At 36.9% G+C, this 27683-nt stretch overlaps 4 protein-coding genes and 1 long non-coding RNA gene across 5 annotated transcripts; 2 read left to right on the top strand and 3 right to left on the bottom strand.

The window, feature by feature from the left end:
- The first annotated feature begins 1817 nt into the window (after nucleotides 1-1817).
- On the top strand, nucleotides 1818-2861 carry LOC111781200. Its single transcript, XR_002812954.1, has 3 exons — nucleotides 1818-2014; nucleotides 2296-2537; nucleotides 2770-2861. It is a non-coding gene; the product is annotated as an uncharacterized LOC111781200 (long non-coding RNA).
- On the bottom strand, nucleotides 2221-4735 carry LOC111781198 (GDSL esterase/lipase At5g03820-like). Its single transcript, XM_023661668.1, has 5 exons — nucleotides 4182-4735; nucleotides 3957-4087; nucleotides 3147-3380; nucleotides 2758-3013; nucleotides 2221-2508 (listed from the first exon to the last, which is right to left on the bottom strand). The coding sequence occupies exons 1-5, from the start codon at nucleotides 4423-4425 to the stop codon at nucleotides 2318-2320; spliced, it is 1056 nt and encodes a 351-aa protein (XP_023517436.1). The 5' UTR covers nucleotides 4426-4735; the 3' UTR covers nucleotides 2221-2317.
- An 850-nt stretch (nucleotides 4736-5585) lies between these two features.
- On the bottom strand, nucleotides 5586-10648 carry LOC111781481 (threonine dehydratase biosynthetic, chloroplastic-like). The gene is made up of 9 exons (XM_023662100.1): nucleotides 9921-10648; nucleotides 9558-9737; nucleotides 9186-9455; nucleotides 8287-8493; nucleotides 7779-8027; nucleotides 7609-7679; nucleotides 6570-6687; nucleotides 6084-6218; nucleotides 5586-5981 (listed from the first exon to the last, which is right to left on the bottom strand). The coding sequence occupies exons 1-9, from the start codon at nucleotides 10401-10403 to the stop codon at nucleotides 5838-5840; spliced, it is 1857 nt and encodes a 618-aa protein (XP_023517868.1). The 5' UTR covers nucleotides 10404-10648; the 3' UTR covers nucleotides 5586-5837.
- Nucleotides 10649-12689: 2041 nt separating this feature from the next.
- LOC111781110 (aspartic proteinase-like protein 2) lies at nucleotides 12690-17635 on the bottom strand. Its single transcript, XM_023661548.1, has 10 exons — nucleotides 17216-17635; nucleotides 16628-16757; nucleotides 16288-16535; nucleotides 15423-15650; nucleotides 14310-14469; nucleotides 13986-14059; nucleotides 13770-13863; nucleotides 13588-13648; nucleotides 13422-13493; nucleotides 12690-13339 (listed from the first exon to the last, which is right to left on the bottom strand). Exons 1-10 carry the CDS (start codon nucleotides 17473-17475, stop codon nucleotides 13194-13196), a joined length of 1473 nt encoding a protein of 490 aa, XP_023517316.1. The 5' UTR covers nucleotides 17476-17635; the 3' UTR covers nucleotides 12690-13193.
- A 3267-nt stretch (nucleotides 17636-20902) lies between these two features.
- Nucleotides 20903-27335, top strand: LOC111782219 (carotene epsilon-monooxygenase, chloroplastic). The gene is made up of 9 exons (XM_023663045.1): nucleotides 20903-21451; nucleotides 22140-22436; nucleotides 22519-22716; nucleotides 23494-23595; nucleotides 24156-24296; nucleotides 24416-24523; nucleotides 25254-25336; nucleotides 26547-26709; nucleotides 27087-27335. Exons 1-9 carry the CDS (start codon nucleotides 20939-20941, stop codon nucleotides 27150-27152), a joined length of 1671 nt encoding a protein of 556 aa, XP_023518813.1. The 5' UTR covers nucleotides 20903-20938; the 3' UTR covers nucleotides 27153-27335.
- Nucleotides 27336-27683: the final 348 nt, after the last annotated feature.

The raw sequence follows: 27683 nt of genomic DNA, 5'->3' as shown, positions 1-27683 counted from the left end.
CCAAGCTTCCCTTTAGAATAGTGTCGTAGGAAAAAGAGATCGATATGATAGGACCCGAAATTTTCTACTTAATTTAAGGACGCTATTGTATAGGTACCATAAACATTGAATGCGGAAGACTTCATTTAAATTCCATAAAAGATAACGTTTATCTTAAAACGCAGCCATAGACTTACTTGTTTCGAAAATATCTTTAAAACGACACAACAATAGACTATATAAAATAAATAAGCGTTTAAGTTAAAAACATCCTAATTCTACCCTAAGTCTAAGAAAATAAATATCACTATCCTATGCTGTGCCATGGTCTCGAGTTGCGATGCCGTTGTCAGCTGTACAGGAATGCCTTGTGATAAGATAAGAAATCACTACAAGGGGAGTAAGATTCGGATTACCTTGTTGATCCAATATCTCAATGCAAGAACATTGTTTGATATTCGAATCACTCCACAAGTAAGATCGCTCATGTCTAGCTTGAATGATTCTTGTTGATCAAATATCTCAAGGCAAGAACACTTGCTTGAGATTCGAATCACTCCACAAGCAATATTGATCATGTCGAGCTTGAATGATTCTACATGCAACCTAAACTACATAGAGTTGCAAAGAAACTTAGCCATTGGCTAAAGAAAAGCACAAATGCTTCTTTTACTCTAATTTCCAAGTCTTCTTACAAATGCAACATACATGACTTTATATAGCCTCAAAATGAAACTATGAGCATCCCAAGAGTTGTAACGTTCATACTTAATGGTCATGATTAACCAAGTAATTGTAACCTAGGGTAAATAAAAAGTCTTAAAATACAGTAATGAAATACAATAACTTTAAATTACTCTAAATTGTAATCCACCCAAAATTTATAACATGAAACTTCATTATTCTTCAATGTGACATGAATTGAAATATCTTTTGATAATTTCAACAATATTCTCTTCTCATCTTCATTGAAGCATATTGTTAAGCGGTTAAAATTTCTTCGATTCAAAGGTTATGTTGTTTTAGGTTTCGGATGTTAGGCTATTAAAATTTCCTAGGTCCAAAGGTTATATTGTTTTAGGTTTAGGACGTTAGGCTGTTAAAATTTCCTCGGTTCAAATGTTATATAGTTCATTCCTTCCATCACTCTTCTTCTTCTTTCCTTCCATAATTCTTCTTCTTCTTCCCTCTTCTTCTCCCACCCCGAACAGTTCAATTAAAGATTCTTTTATTAAGTTGTTCAAACGCATTATTAAGCTAGCAGACAGCTCTGTTCAAACGCATTATTACAATAGAGCTCTGTTATTCTGTTCATGCATTATTAACCTCTGTTCAAACGCATTATTACAATAGAGCTCTACTATTCTGTTCATGCATTATTAAGCTCTGTTCAAACCCATTATAACAATAGAGCTCTACTATTCTGTTCATGCATTATTAAACTCTGTTCAAACGCATTATTACAATAGAGCTCTACTATTCTGTTCATGCATTATTAACTTCCGTTCAAACGCATTATTACAATAGAGCTCTGCTATTCTGTTCATGCATTATTAAGCTCTGTTCAAACGCATTATTACAATAGAGCTCTACTATTCTGTTCATGCATTATTAACCTCTGTTCAAACGCATTATTACAATAGAGTTCTGCTATTCTGTTCATGCATTATTAACTTCCGTTCAAACGCATTATTACAATAGAGCTCTGTTATTCTGTTCATGTATTATTAAGCTCTGTTATTCTGTTCATGCATTATTAAGCTCCGAGGCGAATGGATAGGCGAAGCAAATGGAATCGGGGAGTAATTGGAGAAAAATAATTATTTATAGGGCGTGAAGCGAGAAGGGGTTATGGAATAGGCACGGAATTGGGTGGGAGTTCCAAGGACTTGAACGGGTCAGGGCTTTGAGTTATAGAGATAAAGAAGAGGCGAACGTTGAAGGTGAAGAAGCTGCAGAAACGGTGCTTGCAGAGTGCGGAACAATGGCGGCCATTCACATGGCTTCATCCATGGCGCCAACCATCAAATTACTGGTAATTTCTTTGCTCAGTCATCAAGTGTTGATTCTTGACTTCTTTTCCTTTCCCAAAGGATCATCCATTCTTCAATGTAAAGTAAATCTTCTAAGAGAGGAATTTGAGAAGAAAACATGTCTTCAAGAATCAAACGTTATTTTAAGAGAAAATAGTTGATCAAATTCGGGAAGAACTCTTGAAAATTATAAATGATCTAAGTTTTGGTATCTCCAAAATCCTCATCCATAGTTCATAAACTTAAGCAACTGTTTGTTAGATGTTTAATATAGAAATTGCAGAGTTCTGGTTGTAGCAACACTTTCAGATGAGGGAGAAACCCTGAGAAATTAAGTCTGCAGCCAAGACTTTATTCGCGGCTTCGGTCGGATGAAAACCGTCCCAGAAAACATAGCCAGTGGCGTTTGAACATGTTCCAATTGATCCATTGTTGCAGAGGAGGGAGGTCTCTACTGTACCTGTTCCACAGCAAGCCCTTCTTGCCTCAAAAAACCCTGTGACATTCAAAGTTCCAACTGGAAAGGTGAGTTTTCTTCTAATCTTTCCATCTGCATTGTGATTTCTGATTAAAATCATCTTGAACCAAGCGTAAAACTCGAGCTCGTAAACAGCTAGAGAGGGTTCTTAAGGGCTCAAAGAGCAAACACAGAATGATCTCAAACAGATTAGTAGACAATAACATAAATAAGGTATATCCTTTAATTTTAAGTTCCATATGAAGCTATTAAGTAAGAAAAACTTACCATTATCTGCAGGCTTTGACACCATATTCAAGAGAGGTTGATAAATATCAAAGACAACAAGCTTGAGACCAGAGAATCTGTTCTGCAAACTCTGAGATGTGCTTTGCAGCTTAGTGTTGAATGCCATGGCGTCTTGGTTCAACCTTTGGATGCATTGGTTGCTACCAGAACCAAATAGAGTGATGGCTGCTGGCAAGCAACCCATTGGAGGTAAACCTGTCACCCCTATCCTTCTTGCTCCCAGTCCATATAAGTTCTGTAAATATGATATGATCCATATAAGTTCTGTAATGTAGTAGCATTTGATGTTTAAAACACTTTTAGAATAAGAACTTGTTAGAGAACTGTTGTGGAAACACTTATAGAAATAGAAAGGGAAACTGGGAAACCTGAATGAAGTTTGAGTAAGAAGTAACGAGAATGTCTGAGAATTGCTGTGGTGAGTATGTTCTGTAAAGAAGAGGATTAACGTAGTAATTCTGAATGAAGTCGCTGCTGCCTGCACTAAGAAGATGAATACCACCAGAGAATATGGCATTGCCTTTCCCTGTTCCCACCATGTTTACAACTTTGCTTTGATATTCCTTGTAATAATTCAACTGCTGGGTTAGAGAAATTGAATGCTGCAAAACCATGCAAGCAAGGATATGTTACAGCATCACCAGACTCAAAAACTTAGAAAAAAACAGAGCCACTAAACACCTTCTTCCATGGTTTAGCTTAGATTTTGGTAACCAAGCGGCTAACTAAGCCCACCACTAGCAGATATTGTCCTCTTTCGTCTTTCCCTTTTGGGCTTCCCTCAAGATTTTTAAAACACGTCTAACTTAAGCTGTTACAAATGGTATCAAAGCCAAACACTGAGCGATGTGCAAGCAAGGAGGCTGAGCCCGAAGTGATGGGTTTGGTGGGGGTCCCACATCGATTAGAGAAAAAAACGAGTGACAGCGATAACACTTTAGACAAAAAGGGGTGGATTGTAAGATTCCACATCGGTTGGGGAGGAGAATGAAACACTATAAGGGTGTGGAAACCTCTCCCTAGCCGACGCATTTTTTTAAAAACCTGAAAGGAAAAGTCTAAAGAGGACAATATATGCTAGCGGTGGACTTAGACTGCTACACAACCCATAAGCCAGAAGTCTTACAAGCTAAAGTTTGATGTGTTTTAGAGTTGGAGAGGTAGAGAAGATTATTTACATAGAGCTGAGCAGTGCCATCATAAAAGCCAGAAGCAGCGGAAGCAAAGTTGGCTCCTGTTAAAAGCTTGTTTCCAGTGGCATCTTGGCTCAGATAAGCAGGAGGGTATGAAGAAAATCCAAGGAATTCCGCTGTGTATTAACAAAAAAAACAGAAACAAACTGTTTGGAAAAGATGAACATAGGCCTTAAAAGAAAAACAAAGAAGAAGAAAATGGAAAGATACCTGTAAAATCAGTGGCAAGCTTTCCATTGCAAAACCTTCCTGTTGGTGCATGAGTAACAAAGTCTCTTCCATAAGGAGGAAAGTTGGCCTTAACAACTGTTAGAAGATTGTTGTTATTTCCGACGTCCACCACCGAGTCCCCGAAGATGCAGAGTGCAGGGACAAGAGGGTCACTGATAGCCACCGGAAAAATCAGAGCTAGAAGGCTGAAGGTAACCAAGAAGCCGCCGGCAGGGAGCTGCATCTTTCTTTTCTGGTGCAAAAGAGTGAAGGCTTTTGGTTTTGGCAAGAGAGAAGGAAGAAGGGAGAGTGAATGAAGATGCAGAGGGCAGTTGGGAGAGGATTTATTGAGGAAATTTGTTCATGGGAGAGTGTGTCAAACCGCCATAACTCTTCTTTGCATGATTTTGCTCATTTCCCCAAGGACGCTTAGATTTTCAGTCCACATATTGTTTTTGAAACTGTTCTTTATTATTGCTTAAAGATCAAAGAGAGGGATTTATATTATGTTTGTTTAGGATTAGTTGGTTGGAACAAATAAATGCTGAAATCAATTGAAAGAGGTATTATTTTCTGCAAAAGCTTCTTTTCTGCTACACTTACTGTTTTCTTGCATTTTGATGGAAGAACCTGTCATATGGAGTAAATGGGATTCTGCAACCTTGAAGCTTCCTTATTAATGGAGGTTGCAGGACTTGCAGGGAAGTGAAGAAAATGTTATACAACTCTTCAAAACCATAAATTACTCGCTCAATTATATTTGAATTAGCTAACAACACACCACATTTGTAACGATCCAAATCCACCGATATTGTCTTTTTTGGGCTTTCTCTTTCAGATTTTCTCTCAAGATTTTTAAAATGCGTTCGAGAGTTGTTTCCACACCCTTATAAATAATGTTTCGTTCTCTTTTCCAACTGATGTGAGATCTCACAATCCACTCCCTTCAGGGCCCAACGTCCTCTCACGGACACTTATTCCCTTCTCCAATCGATGAGAGACGTCCCAATCCACCCCCTTCCAAGCCCAGCGTCCTTGCTAGCATACCGCCTCGTATCCTTGGTAGCATACTGCCTCGTGTCCACCCTCTTCAGGGCTCAGCCTCTTTGCTGACACATTGCCTCTAGTGTCTAACTTTAATACCATTTGTAACAACCCAAGTTGACTGCTAGTCGATATTGTCCTTTTTTAGGGTTTTCCTTTCGAGCTTCCTCTCTAGGTTTTTAAAATGCGTTTGTTAAGGAGAGGTTTCTACATCCTTATAAAAAAATGTTTCGTTCTCCTCAACGAATGTGGAATCTCACGAAATTAAGCCAAGAACGATATAAATTTATAACCATTATTCAATCTTTAGATTACCTTTGAACAACTACAATTAATTATTTCAAGACAATAAGCATTAACATCTATAGTAAACTACTTGCATTATTTCATTCACATAAAGATAGTTGGAAACTGTCTCCAATACAGATGAGCACACGACTTCACTAGTAGACTTCATATTACTAACTTCCCATCATCAATCTAAACAGAACAGAGTACTTGATAGCATTTTAAGGCAAAAGGATGCAACATCTCTGATACAATGTACAAGATTTTGAGTAGCATGCCTTATAGTGGACGTTCAAACCGATTTAGATAAACTTATGGCCTGATCTATGTGTGCATTAGAAGCTGAAACACACCATCATCAGTTACCACGACATAGTCGTATGCAAGCCTCCTAGCACGTTCGTGGAATTCGATCATGTCTGATTTGTCGATCTGAAGTCCAACCAATATATTTGCACCAGTTTCACCCTGTTCAAGTTGAAAATATATTTTGGATGGATTAGCACATGGTAGAAGTATGAGAGGTTCTTGAACATAGTCTTCCTAATACGAGTAATTAAAATGTCACACCTGCCCACGATAATGAAACAAACTAATGTTCCAGCGAGGACTGAAAGCGTCTAAGAACTTCTCGAGAGCACCTGGCCTTTCTGGGAAAATAAAACGACAAAGAACTTCGTTTTCAACGTTCGATTTGCCTCCCATCTGTGAAGAATAATGTGTTCATTAGACGATACGTCATACCCATCAGGATAAATTCTTGCATGTAAGATGTCCCTAACAAAAGAGAAATAGAGCTAAAAGAAAACATGCTGAGAAGGAGGATCTTTCTTCATTTGAGCATAATTCAGTGAATTATACTCAGAATGCGATACTCGAATTAGCCAAGAACGCACTGAGTTATGCTCAAATGAGCCAAGAACGCGCTGAATTATGGTCAAATGAGCCAAGAATGCGCTGAATTATGCTCGAATTAGCCATGAACGCGCTGAATTATGCTCAAATGAGCCAAGATTGTAGGCATTTGGGAAATCGATTAGAAAGGAAAATGCTTACCAAGTAACGCAAGTGATCCTTTACAAGATCATTTTTTGTGAGATTATAAGTTTCAAGCTGAGAAGCCTTCATCCTGTTCTTCATTTCTTCAAGTTCTGAAGGCATATGCATACCAACACTATAAAGCACAATGATGAAAAGCATATTAAATTTAGCTACCATCTATGATAGTCCACATGACACACCAAAGTAAAAGAAACCCTATTCTCTCTACACTGCCGACGCTGACAGCCTATTAGCAACTAAAAGAATCATTAAAATGTCTTCAACAATGAAAAAATTGAAACTATTCAATTAAGAAGAAATGAAAGAGAAAAGGACATAAACAGCCCAATAAGAGATACAACCCCACCCCGAAACTAGGTAAGCACAAAAGAAATGTAACAGCGCAAGTCCACCGCTAGCAGATATTGTCCGTTTTGGCCAATTACGTATTGTCTTTAGACTCACGGTTTTAAAACGTGTATGCTAGGAAGAGGTTTCCACACCCTTATAAAGAATGCTTCGTTCCCCTCTCCAATCAATGTGGGATCTCACAATCCACCCCCCTGGAGGTCAGTGTCCTCGTTGGGGTATCTATCTTTGATACCATTTGTAACAGCCCAAGCCCACCACTAGCAGATATTGTCCGCTTTGGCCCGTTACATATCGCCGTCAGCCTCACGATTTTAAAACATGTCTGCTAGCAAGAGGTTTCCACACTCTTATAAGGAATGTTTCGTTCCCCTCTCCAACCATTGTGTGATCTCACAAGTAAAGCATTAAATCTCACAAGAGACCACATCTCCAATCGAGATCTCTAATGCCACTCAAGAACTCCTTTATCCCTCTCTAACCAAAACACCAAAATCATTAGAAAAAGTATTCGAATGTGCCATTGTGGATCAATGCCAACGAACATGGCATGTGATAGCAGCTAGAGCTTCAAATAAGCTAGCAAGAAAATAACCCCAAATGAGTGCCTTGAAACATAGAAACAAGTATCCAAGAAGCCAAAGAAAGGCAACCACACAACAAGAAACCAAAAATAAGCACTTACTTATAAAGAACAACTGCCTCTTTTTCAGAGTTATATCTGTACTTGAATTCTGTAATGTTCATAGGACCAACCTGAAAATCGAAAGATACCCAGTTAGCCTCCTTTTAAAGTTTGTAACTACCGATCGAGAATAACTTTTAGCAAGAAAACTTCAAAAGACATAAACAAACCAGTTCACAAAATTTTTTAAAGCTTCCAGGTTTCTCCGGCACTATAGTTGCGAGAACAGCCTCTCGTTCAGCACCGACATTGGCAAGTTCGGTAACTATTCTCAGTTTGTCAAAGTTCATATTTGCACCACTGGTTATTACCACAACATTTTCTCCCTTCAAACCATAATATTTGCAGTATGCCTCAGCTCCAGCAAGAGAAAGAGCACCTGCAGGTTCCAAGATGCTCCTCTTCTCTTCAAACATATCCTATGATATAAGACCAAATATCAAAAACCTCTAGCTCAAACAGCAGCTTAAAGAATATCGAAGACAAGTTCCACAAGAAAAATCACATCGTTTCTTATCCGAGTACCATTGGAAGGAGAAAACGAAAGGCTTGTCATATTATGAGCACATGTCCATACTTAGCATGACATAATTAGCATTATAGATCCCTAACTACATTTATGGAACTAACATAATGGCATGTATATGAATGAATGATGGAAATAAAAGAAGCTCAAACCTTTATCGATGCACATATAGCATCACGACTAACAAGAACTACACCATCCATGAGATCTTTGCAAAGGCGAAACGTTTCTTCACCGACTTCTTTGACAGCCACACCATCTGCAAAAACTCCAGCCTTGTCCAACATTATTCTTTGGCCATGACATAATGATAGTGCCATCGCATTTGCATCAGATGGCTCCACCCCAATAATCTTTACCTGTATGAAAGATGTGAAAATAAGGTCATTAGAAATTAGTACTCGTTCCTTAGAGGGAGGCAGAGATATATTAAGGAATATTGTAACATCAAGAATCCAAATAATTCTGACACGCCGTTCCATACAAGATTAGTTAAAAGCCTATGGTCAATCCAAGTGGGCAGGGCGAACGTGAACACATACGTTAAAAGAGAATGAAATGAAAGGAACCTATTTGATGAACAACATTTCAGTTTATGAACGTGAAAAAATTGGAAGTGAAAGAATTATTGTGAGATCCCACGTCGGTTAGAGAGGGGAACGAAACATTCCTTATAAGAGTGTGGAAACCTCTCTTTGAGAGGAAGCCTAGAAGGGAAAGCCCAAAGAAGACAATATCTGCTAGCGGTGGACTTGGGCTGTTACAAATGGTATCAAAGCTAGTCACCAGGCGGTGTGCTAGCGAGGACGCTAGGCCCCTAAAAGGAGTGGATTGTAAGATCCCACGTCGGTTGGAGAGGGAAACGAAACATAACTTATAAGGATGTAGAAACCTCTCCTTAGTAGACACGTTTTAAAACTTTGGGGAAAGCCCAAAGAGGACAATATCTGCTAGCAGTAGGCTTGGGTTGTTACAATTATACAGTACGTAGTTGCTTAAATAGTGTTAACAAAGCTCAAAACAAAATTTACTCCTACAAAGACCAACAAACCTCCGGAGAAACCCTCTTGACATAAGCAGCAATACCAGCAATCAGACCACCACCTCCAACAGGCACAAAAATAGCATGCAATGGACCCTTCATTTGACGAACAATCTCCATCCCAACAGTACCCTGCCCAGCTATGACATCAGGGTGATCAAAAGGGGGTATGAACGTACGCCCTTCCTCTTTGCTCCGCTTCTTAGCATACGCTTGTGCCTCGTCGTACGAATCTCCAACAAGAACAACAGTTGCACCCAGTTTTTGAACTGATTGCCACTGTAACATTAGATATCCACACTTCCATTAGCAAACCACATAAAACAAACACCAGGACAAGGACCAAAATGAAAGAGCCTATAACTAAAGAGAGTACTGCACCTTAATTTCGGGTGTCGTAACAGGCATAGCAATCACAGCATCACATTTCAATCGCTTAGCAGCCAATGCAACTCCTTGAGCATGATTTCCAGCTGAGGAGCATATAACTCCTTTTTCCAACTGTTCTTTAGGAAGTTTAGCCATCATATTATAAGCTCCTCGAAGCTTGAATGAAAACACCTACAAATCCAAACAGAAACAACCTAAAACCATGACTATTTAGCAATAAGCTCAACACATCAAGAAATCTTCGTCTAATGTTCAAACCAAAAGCTACAGTTCATACATGGGTACTAGTTCAATCCAAATCCTTGAACAAATGACCAAAGAGAAGTTAGTTCTCAAACCAATAAATTCACTTACAGGCTGCAAGTCCTCCCTCTTGAGCCAGATATTGACCCCTAAACGCTCAGACAACTTGGGCGCAAGCTGCAAAGGGGATTCAATAGCCAATTCATACACCTTCGAACCCAAAATCCTGGTCAAATACTCCATCGCATCAAGGCCATCCTCGCCGCCATCAGAACCCGAACGGTCGGGAACGGCGCCAAGATATCCAGGCGGGAACTGCAGCGAATCCGCCGATACCCTTTTGGGAGGAGGCGAAGGGGACGCCGCCAATGCATCTCCAAGAGTCGCAATCGAAGTGTCCAATACAGGACTGTTAGAGATATCAACCGTGTCTTTTGAAACCATGGCTTGGCAGTGTACCCGCCTGGTAAGTCTCATTCCGCTTCGATTGTCAATCGGAATGGACGCCCCTCTCGAGAAAGAAAATGGGGGCGGAAGAAGACATTTACGAGTAAGTGGTTCAAAAATCGGCGCGTTGAGAAGACGAGCCTCCATTGAAGTTGCAGGAAGGCAAAAATCGGAGCAGCAAATGGAAAAAAGGGTTGAAGGACGGCGGCGGCGGCGGCGGCGGGCTGCAAAAAGTGGGAAATGGAAGGGAATCTCCCTCTGTATTATACTGGCCCAGCTTCACTACGATACAGTGCCGCAAAGCGTCGATGGAAAAAAGTAAGAATCGGACAAGAATCGAAGCTCTAAACGTTATGATCCGATATCATGAACCAGCCGTCGTGTTTGGGCTTGATCTGTCTCTGTATATATTGGACAAGAATTTCACAGATCCATACTATACCGTCACCAGTCAACAAAATTTGGTAGCTGTGTAATATGAATTATGATGAATTAATCCTTATAGAAAGTAATTAAATTTTAAATTTAATGACAATTTGGATGAAAATATATTATTATTATTTTTTTTTTTTTAAAGAGTGTTCATAAATATTCAGCCATTAATTTTTATGATTTTTCTTTCATTTTTTTAATTTTATAATTAAAATAAAATAAAGCTAATGAACGTGCAAGTAATAATATTAAATTAATAAACAATAATATAATTTAACTTAATTGTTACATAAATTATTAGTTCGATAAATGGGTCATTTTCGCGACAGTGAGTTCCAATACTTAAGTTCTTCAATAGTTCGGTATTTTTTAACAATATTATTTTATAAATAACAATTCCTTACGAGAAAGTGTCACAACCATACTCTTTTATGATTCTCGAAGTGGTTGTGTTGTATTTACTCTCGAATAAATCAATTAATTTACATTCAGGTTGTCGGTGGCATAAACAGAGTGTGATTTAACTAGAATTGTTAGTATTAATTACCGTATATATTTTTTAATTACCTGGATGGAAATTAAATAATAAAGGGGTGGCAATTAACTTAAATTAATAATTATCAATTATTGTAAATAACATATATCTTTTTTTAAAAAAATAACGCTCCAATGGGCTTGATGGAAATTGTATAATAATTATACAGCTTAATTAGTTGATTAGTAATTAATATTGGATCTAAATTAGGAACAAAAGAATAGCCTATATGCTAAATTAATTTATTAATATAAATTATTTTTATGTTTTTGATAAATATAAAGCTTAAGCTAGCTATTAGCAATTAATGTTGCATCTAAATTAAGTAAATAAATAAAGAAAAAAAAGGGTGAAATCCCTTTTTGAGATTTTTTTTAATTGCTATAATATAAGTAGGAGGAATATATATATATATATGGAATTATGGCCTAAGAGTTAGGGCATATAGTTACAATTATTTCTCGATAGTACCATTTGTGACTATATATTATAGGATTATTTATATGTCACATTATATATTGGTTTTAAAATATATTTATTGTTTATTTTATGCTATGCTTTTCGAATTATTCTTTGAATAAATTTTTTTTAGAAAGACTGACATAAAGGTGCAACTTTTCGACCGTACTATTTTTAAGAATTTATTGCATTCAAAATTTGAACATAAATTCAGGACCCACCTACAGTCGTTGTTTTGATTTATGCAATTTAACATGAAATAAACATTTTTTTGATTTATGCAATTTAAAATAAAATAAACATGGTAACATTTTGCTTGTTTTTTTTATTTAGGTTGTCGGTTAAGAAGAGAATTTTACACGTTTATATAAGGAATGTTTTATTCCCCTATTCGATCGATGCTTTAAAAGCCTAGCGTCCTCGTTGGCACACTCCCTAGTATTTGTTTTGAATGACAATGTTGTGAGCCACCTTTATTGATGGATTCAAGTATAAATTATATTAAATTAAGGTAAAATTAATTGATTTGTGAATAATTATAAATAAGTGTTTATAGATTTGAAGTGTTAAATAAATCCATTAAATATTGGGTGAAAAACTTGAATTAAGTTAAGATAATGAACGTTGGTTGGATGGAGCCATGTTGTGTTGATGAAACAATTCTACCGCTCTTGTTCTAACCCAACAAACAAGTCAACCGTGAGAAATTTGAACTTCGCGGACAGCGTTGGTGTATTCTCGAATCTCGAATCACGTTCAAAAGAAATGTTTTGAAAAACATGAACGAAAATATATGTTGAAAACAATTTGAAAGAAAGCAATGTTATAAGTTAAAAGCGATTATACAATGATAATGGCTTAGATAGCATAAAACTCGAGTAAGAGAAGTGACGACTAGTCATATCTCCTATAATACACTTTGAGGCATTTTAGCCCTCGCAGGTGTAGACATGATTTTGGTGAATAGTCATACACCCCGTATTAACACAACATGAAGTAGTAAAGGCTTATCTAAGATGAAAGCATGTAAAAGGGGGTTTAGAACGGGCATACAACCATGGACAACACGTCCTAAACAAGCATGATCGGGATATCCGACTAACACACCTTGGACAAGCATGACCGTGACATAACGCACTATCAATCGTATTCAATTACACTAACAGATTATACCTACTACAATGGCATCTCTATTTCTACTTCTACCTCTAATCTTAAGGCCATTGACATAAACTATTTTCTACGGCAACACAACCCTCTTCACAGATCAAACTAAAATTTCAAAACTTACAGCTTTCAACTTATAATAGCAGGACCTCATTGTGGGTCGCAGCAGAACGACGAGCTTGAAGAAAATGATGCCTGCATTTAGCCAGCAGGAGGTGCACAAACATTTGCTCTTCGAGCTTGGGTGATAACCAACCCGTCCAAGCATTCAAAATACAGATTGGCCAGGTGAAGGCGGCTAGCACAAATAATGAAGACAGGGGAATCCTCAGAGTTATTGGACTTCAAAACAATTTCAAATGTATTAGTAGTACAACGACGATGTGGAGCAGCTGATAGAAATGCTTTCTCGAGGAGCTGCTGACACTCAGCTGTCCATCGATGAACACGTCCTTCCCGGACGTTACAGAAACATTTACAGATGACGAACCTGTCGAACAGCAGTTATCTTTATTCAGAAAGGATTTCGAGGGAAATACTTCATGTAGAATTCTACAGTTGGTCTAACTTACAGTCATAATTGGCCCATCCGACCCGTTGTCGAGCTAAGTCATAGACAACGATCTTATCTTTCAAAACAAGATCTACAAAATGAAAGGGTGTTCATCAATGTAAATGAAGATCTGTGAGGCTGTTTGTGCATGGTATTCAAATTCGAGACTAAATTTAGAATTTAACCTCCTAAAATATTTATTCCATCCTCGGCTTTCTGAAAACCGATGCACCGTAAAGCAGGTTCCTGCAAGATTAAGGTGTTTAGCGTTATACGACTGCCATAATTCAATATTCAAACTCTCATAAGTCGTGCATGAACAAAAATATTCGAAATGATGTGCTGACAAAATTGTTGAGCAACTTACTATGGAGTCAAACTGAAGATATTCTTCAGGTTTCAGCACCATGGATGCAATACCCTCAAAATTAAAGCTGATCACTGGAAATACTTCTGATACACTGAACATAAAAACAAGTACTCGTTTAGTTCCTGGAAAAAGAAAAGAGCGAATGCACCGTTCTCTTCGAAAATCAATCATAATTTCAAATATTATTCGGTTAAGTCGAACAAGAGAGAACACCTTGTCGAGACTCGATAACATTGGCTACCCCTGGAAATTGTAGGGGTGGTTGATTGAGAAACAGCAGAAGTTATCTACAAGCAAGCGATAGTAAATCAGAACCAGTGCATGTAGATAAGCATTAACAAAATACATACATACATACATACATACATACATATATATAAACTGGTACGGTTTAGTTGAACCGTCGCTTCGATAATGATAATTTATAATCATGAAATTTATTGCAAGCAAGCAATGGGAGTCCCAACTTCTCCCCAAAAAAATCAAACCTAACAACAGGAAACATACAAGAATAGGAAAAAAAAAAAAAAAACTTACTACAGAGACAATCCAGTTGTAAACTTCTTCCACAAGATATGCTAAAGTTGTTCCAGAGTCAATAATGGTTCCTCCTGCATTTGATATTGAAAACACTGTGGGATTTGGAAATGGTTGCCCGCTGATTGCAATACTCTGTAGATTTAAGGTATAGTGCGGCCTGATATGAATTAAAAAGTAATAAGTAAACATATAACTATTTAGTTATGAACTGTAGAATGCATCTCACATGAATGTCTAACAAGACAACACAGGAGAAAAGAAACAGAAAAAGAAAAAATTGTTGCCAGAGACGACAAAACGCATTGAAAGAGTGACGAATCGGCAAGGGGTTTAAGGCTAGTGCAATATTTCAATCTGAGTTTCCATGGTAAAGTAGAAATCATAACCCGATGAATGAATAGCCATGAACCGTGGAGGTCAATTAAAAAATTATAAGGCTTATGTAAGAGCCCAAGCTCACCGCTAGCCGATATTGTCCTTTTTGGGCTTTCCCTTTCGAACTTTCCCTCAAGGTTTTTAAAACGTGTAGGCTAGGGAGAGATTTTAACACCCTTATAAGGAATGCTTTGTTCCCCCCTCCAACCGATGTGGAATCTCACAATCCACCCCCTTGGGGCCCAACATCCTCGCTAGTCCGGTGTCTGGCTTTGATACTATTTGTAACAACCCAAGCATACCGCTAGCAAATATTGTTCTCTTCAGGCTTCTCCTCAAAGTTTTTAAAACGCGTATGCTAGGGAGAGGTTTCCACACCCTTATAAAGAATGTTTTGTTCCCCTCTCCAACTGATGTGGGATCTCACAACTTATCCCTCTTAATGACATGTGGTCTAAACTAGAGACTTCTAAGTGATCGTAAAATATTGATTACAAGAATATTTCCAAGGACAGTTGTCACAAGGGGTTTATATGAACTATCAACGTATCACATCTAAGTTCCTCGTAATTGAAAACTGAAAGCTTAAAAAAGTGAAGTGGGAAGAATATTAGTATGTCTCTGGAAGATCGGGTAAAAAATTGATCCTATTGGAGTGATTCATGCAAGTTATGTATGGTTTATAAAGAATAAGTAGAAGCAATAACCAAATCCTTCACAAGATAGAGGACATACTGAGATGGAATAAGTGGACTATAAACAATGCTGGGCTCCAGAATCTCACCAAGAACCAAGATACCCCCTCCATTTTCCCCTCCTTTCAAACAGTGAGAGAAAACTTTAGGTGTTATCCCTCGAGACGATAATTGTGATATAACTGAAAACTCCCCTCGACCAAATCCAAAAATTCCATCAAGTGCTACGGTTGTTCGAGTCAAATCCCCATACTGATATATGCTACACCTGCATTGACAACCAAATGAAACAGTACTTTCAAGTTCCCAACCAAAAATGAATAAATACATACATGAAATCAAAAGATCAAGTAGAGTATATAATTAGAGCAAACTTTTTCTTTCAACTAGATAAACATGAATCTAGTATATTATCAACCACAGAAGATACTACAACCCAAATACTTCACTCTTGGCAATAAATAAGAATATTAAGGAGCAATGACGTAAACAATGGCTTCGGATGGTTGGAATATGATGTTTCGGCTGAATTCTGCAACGAATTTAGCCCCTAGGTGACAAACATCAGGAAGACTAAGTCTTACTAGAGGTCGTTAGTGAGGTTCGGAGAAAAATTGTTTTCGTTTCTTTGTTAAAAAGGTTACTTTCCCTCCAAGAATGTCATTCTTCCTTCGAAATTACAAACGTATAAACAACATTATGAGTACACAACAACTTCAACCTCCACAAGTAGCCCAAATCATATCTCGCTCTAGAAACAAAAGATTAACTGATCTGCAAAATAAACTACCAAATAACTGGAATTTCTTTAAGATAAGAGTGTTCTTCCCCCGTGTTTACTATCGAGCAGTTCAAATCCAATCTTTCACAGAAATATAACGTTTAAATAAGATTTATCAACTTACCCAAAAACAATAGCGGCTGAAGAGTTTGCAATCACAGACTCCCCAAGAATCATATCAAAATACATTGAATCAGTAACATAAAAGCCTGACGTCGCACTTCTATCTCGATACTGGAAGGTGTAATTGCAGTTGTCATTCTGGGATAAGCATTGATTTGTGGTGGTCGGAACTGCAGAACATATCGGATCAGAGCAGGAAACAAGCCTAGCAGACGACGACATTGCAGTATCAAACAAGTTGAGTTCTATCTGTAAAGATAAAACATCATAAAAACTTAAGGGTCAAGCAAGAAATCTCCATTCTGCAAGGTTTTGTTCATGAAAGAAAAACAGAACATTACTCCAAGTCCGCTTGATTGGGGACAACCATCGCAAGGACTGCAATTGACCCACAAAATGTCACTCCCAGTATCGATCTGCACGTTGAATTCCCTCTGGGGATTGCCCAACTTCACTTTGGTGTAATAAAGCCTATGAAAACCAAGACCCGGAGTTGAATAACACCGCACCAGACAGTACAAATTTTGCAGTAAACCCTTTCAATTCCATTAACTTGTAGGCAAAGAAAAAGAGGGCAAATAGAATTCAAGATAAATTGAAATTATCTAAACATAGGTCAATTGAAATTATCTTTTCACAAAATCGAAAGAGTTCTTCTCATAATTTTACGAAGAATATTGATAGAGTTGATGATTAACAAAAATAGCTGCAACCCAACTCATTTAATCAACCATTAACTACCATCCACGAATTATTTTCTCCGCCCAACATTCTATCAAAATAGATATAGAAATATTAAAACAAACGATCATGGTGCAGATAATGGAAGAACTAAAACAATCGAGCATGTGATATTGTAACAAAACAGAATACCCAATCGCACAAAATTAGCAAAGACGAAGAGAATTGAAAGAAAGAAGAGGACGCACCCGACGAATTGATCGGAGGAGCCTTTAACGGAGAAGTCGACGATGCCACCACGCAATCGGCGCAAGACGCGGGAATGGCGGAGACGGTCGCGAGCTCTGAGGGAATGAAAATGGGGAGTGGGAGAGTGGGGGAAGGCTCTGTGGAGAGGGAAATGGTGGGCGGAGAAGGCGGCGGCGGCGGCGGCGGCGGTGGAGACGGGGACCGTGCCGGTGAGGAAGAAGGAGGGTAAGAAGGAGATGAGGCAAAAGAAGAGGCGCATTCTGGTGGGGTTTTGGGAGTGGGAAGTGGGCTGTGAAGTTGTTGGTGTTCTGTAGAAAGAGAGGGAAACTTAGCGACGAAGATCAAAGTGGAGCTTTGCTTTGCTCTGCTCTTCTTCGCCTTTTGGGCGTTGATGGAAGTGGCGCGCGACACTAATAGGCAGATGGCCTTTTTTTTTTTTTTTACACAAAAGGTTGTGCCCAATTGCCTATTTATTTAAAAAAATAATAATAATAAATAAATTAAATTATTAAAAATACCCATAATTCTTAAATTTTATCTAATAAATATCTAAAATCTTTTAAAACCATTTCTTAAAAAAAAAAGAAAACATTAAAAAAAATATCCTTAAAACATCTTTTTAAAAATTTAAAAATATCTCTATTTTTGTTGTATCAACCGAATCTAAAAAATAATTATAAACTTTAAAAAATAGTATTAACATCCTTAATTTTTTTCGTGGGTGTATGGAAAAAATTATTTAGTTGGTCTTCAAATACCAATTTCGCGAAATTTATCTTGAAAAGTCGAAACTACCCTTTCCTACTCGACTCTATTTGATGGGGCCCGCAAACGAGGGAAAAGTCCCTACATCTATGCACGCCTAGAACTCTAGCTCTTCCTTAAGATCCACTCAATTACGGTTTAATTTTTTAGAGAGAAAAAAAAAAAAAAAAAAAAAAAAAAAAATTTTTTTTTGAAAGAATTNTAGATAATGAATTATCACGAGCTCTCTACCGTGGTAAGCTCTCATGGCTTTGCGGCTTCCCCAAAATGTCTCGTACCAATAGAGATAGTATTCCTTGTTTATAAACACATGATCATTCCTTAAATTAGTCAATAGGTACGATAAGTCAACAAGGGAGAGAGAAAGACGAGAAAAATTACTTGTAAGGGTTTTTTTTTTTTTTTTTAACCCTTTTTCAAATCTGAGGGCTTATAAGGTATAATTTTAAATTTTAAAAAAATTAAGAACTTATAAGTATAGTGGGGTTGACGACCAAAAAGTCTTGGTCTTCTCGTTTATGAGCCGTTGACCAAGGACATTGAAGTCGTGGCAGATTAAGACAGGCTGAGCCTCAGAGTCGGGTTGACGGCCAAAAAGTCTTGGTCTTCTCGTTTATAATCCACCGACCATGTTCAGCGTCCGTCCCTAACGAGCTCGCCATCTTTGACGCCATAAAAACATTCTTTACAAAATATGAACCCATCCCGACCATGTTTTATGTTCGATGTTCCAGTCATGCTTGTTTACAGTTTGTTGCTTATAGTTGTATGTCCGTTCCAATCCTTTTTCTTGTTAGTTAGGTTTTTACCATCAATACGGGAATACATGACCATCGTCAAAATCATATCTACATCAAGACTAAGACGTCTCAAAATGTATTATAAGGGACGTGATTAATTGTCAATTCTTCGTACTCGGGTTATACGCTATCAAATCTGTAATTGTTGCTTATTTTCTTTTAGCTTATATCATTATTTTAAAAAAAAACCGAATTCCATATATTTTAAAATTTTATGTCCTCATTTTCTAAAATCTTTTATAGGAACGGGTTTGGAGGTTTGAGCATAAATTGACAGTGCCAACAGTTACCCAAATCCTAATTATCTGACTTACTCGAACGTGAGAGTAAGCGTTGCATAATCGTATTGCAAGTTTTAACCAGCTTAAAAAATGCTGGCTTCAAAGCTAGAGGTCCTTATAATACTCATGCAAACTTTCACATTTAACGAATTAAAGATATTTCACCTCTAGAGTCAGCCAAAGAACATCGGCCAAATGATAAGCACAACAATGCTGGATTTTTGCAAAGCTAGAGGTCCTTCTAGTATCCTTGCAAACTTTCACGAAGAAGTCTAACTCATCAATAAATTGATTCCAACCAAGAGCTCGTTAGAAGATGAATAACTCTTAGATCGAACTTGGAATCTATGATGGTCAGTCTTAGATTCCAATATGACTCACTTTAGAATTAGTTTGATCATGACTAATCCAATGAATCGATTTTAACATCAAAACTAAAGCAAGGTTTGAAATAAACATAACACCAAAAGAGTTTCAAACACAAGATTTTTGTATTGCACCCTGATTTTAAAATTGAGTATTATTAATCTAAACAATAATTATACAACCTTCTATTATTTTATTATTATTATTATATTAACCCGTATATATTTAAATCTTCAACTAATAGGAAATTAGCCGATTTAACAAAGTCATCTCTACGAGAATTTAAGACAATCATAAGAATAATCCAATAACTATTTTTAAGCACTAGAATTACGGTTCGAGAAATTGATTTCATTTTTTTTTTTAGAGGAGATTCATATTCAAATGTTCCCTACAACAGACATCCTAGTACGGATTGATGGGCAATCTTAAGGATAATCCGTAGCTATTTGTTAGCACATAAAATTAACTCAATCCAGTACAAAGTTTATATAAAAATTGATATACTAAGGAATCACTACAAGGAGAGTAAGATTCGGATTACCTTGTTGATCGAATATCTCAAGACAAGAACATTGTTTGAGATTCGAATCACAACACAAGCAAGATCGATTATGCCTAGCTTGAATGATTCTTGTTGATCAAATATCTCAAGGCAAGAACACTTGTTTGAGATTCGAATCACTCCACAAACAAGATTGATCATGTCGAGCTTGAATGATTCTACATGCAACCTAAACTACATAGAGTTGCAAAGAAACTTAGTCATTGGCTAAAGGAAAGCAAAAATGCTTCTTTACTATATTTTTCCAAGTCTCCTTACAAATACAACATACATGGCTTTATATAGCCTCAAAATGAAACTACGAAAGACATTTCAAGAGTTGTAACATGGTCATAATTAACCATTATGTAATTGTAACTACTTTAAAAGTCTTAAAATACAATAATTCTAAATTGTAACCCACCCAAAATTTATAACCATCAAACTTCATTCCTCTTCAATTTGACATGAATTCCAACATCTTTGGATAATTTTGACAATATTTTCTTCACATTTTCATTGAAGCATATTGTATGATTGATGTCTCTTTGTTCATATAAAAACTACTCGATTCGATACAAAATAGAGCCAAATTTTAGATTGCTCCAAGACATGTGATATGCATGTCCCTGTCTCGTGACACTTTAGGACAATCTGATTGGGTTCATCTTTAACCCTGGAAACGTAACAAACTTTAACACTCGAGCAAAAGAGGGTATTTTTATTCTTTTTAAATTAGTGAATTTTGCCAAAATTATTTAATGATTAATTTTGATTGAAATTAATGACAGTTAAAATTAATATATAAATTAGTGGAAGTTGAAGTAATAATAAAAATAATGTTGAAATTCTAAATTAATATTAAATTTAAATTTTTCCTAAATAAATAAATAAATAACTGCGCTAAGCTATCCATATGTAGTAGCAGCTTGAAGTTGAACATCCGAAACTCCTCAACCGCCATCCATGTCTTCCATTCTCTGTTATCCCTCACTCATTTCTCCGTCATTTCCCCTCCATAAACGAATCCCTCTCCGGCGAAGAACCCAATTTCGATTTCTCTCCATTAGATCCTCCATCGACGAGAGGGATCCCCCAACGCCGGCGAAGCTCAACAACTCGACCAACACTTCAAAATCCGGTTCCTGGGTTAGCCCAGATTGGCTCACTTCTCTGACTCGCTACATTACCCTAGGTCAGGGTGACGACTCCGGCATTCCCATAGCCAGTGCGAAGCTCGATGACGTTTCCGATCTGCTCGGCGGTGCTCTTTTTCTTCCGCTTTTCAAGTGGATGAATGACTATGGACCTATTTACAGGCTCGCCGCTGGGCCTAGGAATTTCGTTGTGGTTAGTGACCCTGCCATTGCTAAGCATGTTCTTAGGAATTATGGGACTTACGCTAAAGGGCTTGTTTCTGAGGTCTCCGAGTTCTTGTTTGGGTCCGGTTTTGCGATTGCTGAAGGCCCGCTTTGGACGGTACTCTTTTCGCTTACTGTTCTGTTCATGAACGAAGATAAATTTGGAATTCATCATCGTATGCTGCGTTTCTACTTTCAAATTCTATCTGTTAATTTACGGTTGAATTATGACTCTGGTATGCGTTTCAACTTCAAGCAACAAAGAGTATGAACTGTAATTGTACTTTAAATTTAACTATTTATTATATTATTTTCAACTGTGTTTTCATTATGTTAATACACCGTATTGATTAATGAGTAATGAAACAAAACAATTGAGGATTTCTGGTTGTAACGTTACTGGTTTTTGTATTTTTGGAAGCTATTTAGTCGTTTTTATCATTGATCTTCTGCATTTTTGTATAAGTTTGCTTCTTTGGTATACATTCTTGCTGTGAAAGATGTTTTACTGGTTCGATGAGAAGCATTTTATGGACAATAATCGAGTAAACAAAATCTCAGTGGGTGAGTTTTGGAGCATGAATGAAGAAGAGGGAAAATATTTTGAAAATGTTTGAAATTGTATACTTTTATGCATTCAGATGTGATTTTACTTCCCATACTGATTATTGGTTTATATAGTTGAATTATGGAAGGAAGAAAAAGCTTTTAAGCCTGTGGAATATGCACGTTTAACCGAATGTTCTCCAATCGTTCAAATTCCTTTTTGAGTCTCACTTGAACTTGGTTGTTATATATCATATTAGGTTCGCCGTAGGGCTGTGGTTCCATCTCTTCACAAGAAGTACTTATCCGTTATTGTTGATCGAGTATTCTGTAAATGTGCCATGAGATTGGTGGAGAAGCTGCAAGAGGATGCATTAAATAATAATTCAGTTAACATGGAGGAAAAGTTTTCTCAACTAACTCTTGATGTTATTGGTCTATCTGTATTCAACTACAGTTTTGATTCTCTCACTACTGACAGCCCTGTGATTGATGCAGTTTACACTGCTTTGAAAGAGGCAGAGGCTCGTTCTACTGATATTTTACCATATTGGAAGGCAGGTTTTCTTATGTAACTAGTTCTGCATATGATCGTCGTTTTCTCACCTCGTTTTTCACCCGCACCATTTTTTGTTGCAGATTAAGGCTCTGTGTAAAATAATCCCAAGACAGATAAAAGCCGAAGAAGCAGTTACAGTGATTCAAAGAACTGTTGAAGATCTAATTGCCAAGTGCAAAGCAATTGTGGAAATGGAGGGTGAGCGCATCGATGAGGAGGAATATGTGAATGATGCTGATCCAAGTATCCTTCGTTTCCTGCTGGCCAGTAGACAAGAGGTCTGTTCTCGATAACTTTTACGTTTTCCATTCATCACTGACATTTTGCAATGTAGTTTAAGCAATTTTGCAAAGTATCTTTCGTTTCCTGAGGGTGAGCGCTCTGATTCTTTTTAATTACAGCCATTGTCCCCTTTTGTGTATGCTAAATCACCGATCAAGGAATTTATTTCATGCTTATGAAACAGGTTCTGTCGCATGGTGAGATGAGATTATTATAGGCTTTGATTACATTGTGAATTCAATATATTAATGCCAGAATTAAGCCTTCTTGTCCCTCCTATAATGTTTGTTTCTCCAAAAACGCAAAAAGTAAATAAAAAAGTGCACTAACGACGAGAGGTTGTAAGGAAGGCTAGAAGGGATATATTAGGAATGTGAACTGTGATATATAAATTACTGGGGAAATTTGTTTAAGTCGAGTGGTTATATAGAGGAGTTAGAGGATTTGGTAAGTAATAGAATTTGGAGGGTCGTTTTGACTTTTGTAAGCCTCTCTCAAAATATTTGGGAAGTGGTAATTTTTCTTTTCTTTGATCAATACTATTTTCTGTTAGTTTTTTGTTTTAAATTTGGGTTCTACCAGAGGTCCAGAGGCCAGAACTTTGGAATTAGGAAATTTTGTGTCTATTAGCATAGTTCAAATGAATGCTCGTCAATTTGCTAAGGTCTATTGATGGTGTGCTCATAAAATTGAAAAAACTACTTATACTTTGAGATCTGCCATGTTCTAACTTCTGTCACTGATACTTGCCTCCTGTGTTGTTTACTGTTTAGGTTTCAAGTGTACAATTACGAGATGATCTATTGTCGATGTTGGTTGCTGGACATGAAACTACCGGTTCTGTTCTGACTTGGACATTGTATCTTTTAAGTAAGGTAATCTGGTCATTTGGGTATATGTAGAATTTTACATAGTAACTTTACTTATAGATGTTTGTCCCTTGGTACATTTTATTTCTTTGAAGAGAAAATTTCATTTGGTCCAATCTTGATGGGTTAATCTTAGCCTTTAAACTTCCAAATTTGTTACCTAAACCTGAATAAGTAATATAGTTAATTCATTCACGTGTTATAAAAATAGTGAAGAAAGATTTTGGCTAGTCACCATGTGGTTGTAATTGATATTATACATAAGAACAATCTTATCAGGCACAGGATCTAAATGAAGTTTTGACTGGATATATTTTTATTATGAAATTGATATACTTCTGTTCTTTCTTTTCAAAGAGAAACCAAATTTTGATTGAGAAAAATAAAAGATTACAAAGGGGGGGATCTTGTGTTAAGAATGGATACTTCTTGATGTTTGCTGGAATTCCGACTTGAGGATATCTTTGACTGATTGCCTTCTTCATTATGATTAGTAAGATGGGGAAAAGCTCAAATTTTTTTTTTCGTAGTTGTTTTTCAATATGGTTTATTATTCTGCAACTCAGGATTCCTCAGCATTGAACAAGGCGCAAACTGAAGTTGATAGAGTCTTACAAGGAAGGCCTCCTTCCTACGAAGATACAAAGGAACTTAAATTTTTGACGCGTTGTATCCTTGAGTCAATGCGCCTTTATCCACATCCACCTGTACGTTTATTTATTGATCAAGTGAATTATGACATTAGAAGAAAAGAAGGAAAAGTATGGAAATTATTCATCATTCTGCTAATCTTGTTTTTATCGTAATGTTCCTTGAACCTTTCCAGGTTTTAATAAGAAGAGCTCAAGTTGCTGACGTGCTTCCTGGAAATTACAAGGTTAATGCTGGTCAAGATATCATGATTTCAGTATATAACATCCATCGCTCGTCCCAGGTACATATTTCAAGGAGTTTGTTTCTATCTTTGCATTAGATATAGACTCTTTTGTTCATTCTTGTTCAAGATTTTCACTATAAAATTTCAGAAGATGCTTTCTGCTGTTAAGTTGGTATATTGGTAGTAGTTATTAGAACTCAGTTGATGATTTTCAAATATTGTGCTTGCAGAAATTCTTACACTTGCTTCATTGAATAGACATCTCTTCTGATATTCGATTAGTTAACTCGTCTATGAACAAGAATCTTTTACCAAATGATATAACCTAACAATAATAATCTATTACCATGAATAGGAATTGGATGGTAAGTTTTGGTATAAATTTGAGCAATGGAGGGAGAATTTTTAGGATGTTTGAAATTATAGGTGAAATTCCTTGTTTGTATATGGGTATATTCGACCGCCTCTCATCCTTAGAACTCACAAACACAAATTATACAAAACATCAGGAAAGGAATCATTTTCTTAAAAGAGTTTCGAAGAGAAGTCGTTGATTATTACAAAAGTCGATCTACAATGCAAAATTAGCAAAACAAAACTAAATACAGAAAGAACACTTACATTCTTACCAAAAATTAAAGTAAAAATCATTTACATTATCTCAAGCATTCTCAATTGTTTTTTTGTTACTAGTTTGAATATATATTTTGAACATAGGGATGTTTGAACATGCTCTTGCTTTATGTGGTGTTTTGCAAAATATTGTAACTCTCACTTGCGTTTCAAGGTTTGGGAACAAGCAGAAGAGTTCATACCAGAAAGATTTGACTTGGAGGGTCCTGTGCCCAATGAAAGCAATACAGATTTCAGGTACACATTCAATTTGTGTGTGGAAACTACACTGTTTTAGTAGTACAATAGGCACTTACCAGGCAGTCATAGGCTTGTTTGGTGTGAGTTGCTTGACCCCAAGTTTGTTATCCTCTTTAAGGACATGCTAATAGGCTAGAATGATGGCATTTTGAATGTCCAGGTGCCATAGACACTATTTGTGAGATCCCACATCGGTTGGGAAGGAGAACGAAATATTCTTTATAAGGGTGTGAAAACCTCTCCCTAGTAGACGTGTTTTAAAAACCTTGAGGGAAAACTCGAAAGGGAAAGCCCCTTGGGCCGTTACAAATGGTATCAGAGCTAGACATCGGGCGATGTGTCAGCGAGGAGGCTGAGCCCCGAAGGGAGTTGAACATGAGGCGGTGTGCCAGCAAGGACGCTGGGCCCCGAAGGGGTGTGGACTGTGAGATCCCACATCGGTCGGGGAGGAGAACAAAACATTCTTTATAGGGTGTGGAAACCTCTCCTTAGTAGACGCATTTTAAACCTTGGGAGAACCCCGAAAGGGAAATCCCAAAGAGGACAATATCTGCTAGCGGTGGGCTTGAGCCGTTACACTATTACTTTGGCTGGCCGAAAACAAAAATCACCATCTTTTACACTTTACAGAAGTAGTTTGTCCAATGTCCTCTCCCCACTCTTCAGATGGTGCCCGTCCATCTATCGCTGGCTCAAAAGTAACCAATGACCACCATTTTTTCTTCTTCCTGCATGTTAGTTTCCTAGAAATCCTTTGCCCCTCCGCCTTTTGACAGTTTCTGAAAGCAGCCATTCAATTTCTAAGGTTTCTGTTCCCCCTCCCTTTCACTTTTTTTTTTCTCCCTTGCCTTGATTTGACGACTATAAATTTAATTCTTATAATTAGGTTGTGGACTCGATTCATAAGCTTGGGCTTTATTTAATTTAAATGCTTACTAATTGGACCTCATTTGACAATCCTTCGTCCGTGCCATAATATTTTACGTATTTAGTAACCTATACTGTCTCATTGGACTTCTTTCTCACTTTTTGCATTGCACTGAACCTGTAAAGAGCTTTCTCCCTGGAAAAAAAAACAGTGGGTGGTACTTTGGATACTAGTGGCACTATAAGAACAGCATAGTAGTTAGATCACTTTCATTTTTTACTTGCATTTTAAATGATGCCTGGTTTTCATAGACCTGAATGACCAAACCATACAATACAGATTTATACCGTTCAGTGGAGGACCCCGAAAGTGTGTTGGCGATCAATTTGCCTTGCTTGAAGCTATAGTTGCACTTGCCATTTTTCTGCAGCATTTGAACTTCGAGCTGGTTCCAGATCAGACCATTGGGATGACTACTGGAGCAACTATACATACAACAAATGTAATGTTTACTATGCTCATCCCTGCATTGCTACACTTTTTCCTACATTTTGAGCTTGGATCCCGAGTCAACAATTCATTTTAGAATTGTGTTCTCAGTATCGTTGGCTGTGCTTGATAATTACTAATGAAACTATAACTAGATAATAAATAATTTTTTTGAGAACTGCCTTTTTTAGAACATTAATGAATTTATTTTATTTTCAAAACTCTGTAGACATCAATTGTGAATTATTGTATTGTCTTTTCTTGTTGTTAATGTTTGAAAGATTATTTGTAATATTGATGAGTTTTCCTTAGAAGAATAGCGGATGAAATTGTAGAAAAATATGGTTTATATGAAAGATTGATACTTATAAGTGCTAATTGCAAATGCAGGGTTTGTACATGAAACTCAGCCAAAAGCAGATGACCCCAGGATTAGCTTCCCCTGCTTCAAGGTAAATGTTGAAAATGTACATAATATCACGTTAGGGAGTTGAGAGAAAAAAGATAGAATTAGTTCTTTTAAATTCTGTGCTGATTCTTTTGTCTATAGACAATCACTTAATCATATATACATACTGAAGAATCATTTGATCTAGATTCCTGTGGTAATAAGATGCTTGAGAATAGTATTATGATATAGCCCAACTCACTTGATAGGATTTCTTGTTTGAATAAATCAACCAAAACAAACTTATACTAGCTTGAGTTGGGTTTTTGTTCATCAAAATTTATGAACATTCATATCAAGCAGAAAAAGCCTACTCCCAAGGATAAGAACAGCATTAAGTGGCCTCAATTTTTGTTGGGTGCATGTGGAAATGGGTGTAAAGAAAGGCTAGAGATGAATATGGGCACATGTTGAAAAGAGAAAAGAAAGCTATAACAAAAGGGAAAGCAAGCCCACTCAGTTTAAAATAACTTCTTGAATGGGCTGTCCTAACCTGTAGAGATGGCCATGAAAACAATTTTTTGAAGTTATAGATCTAA

The sequence above is a fragment of the Cucurbita pepo genome, chromosome LG19, assembly GCF_002806865.2.
Source record: "Cucurbita pepo subsp. pepo cultivar mu-cu-16 chromosome LG19, ASM280686v2, whole genome shotgun sequence".
Classification (NCBI taxonomy): Eukaryota; Viridiplantae; Streptophyta; class Magnoliopsida; order Cucurbitales; family Cucurbitaceae; genus Cucurbita; species Cucurbita pepo.
This window is presented reverse-complemented; position numbering and strand designations above follow the sequence as displayed.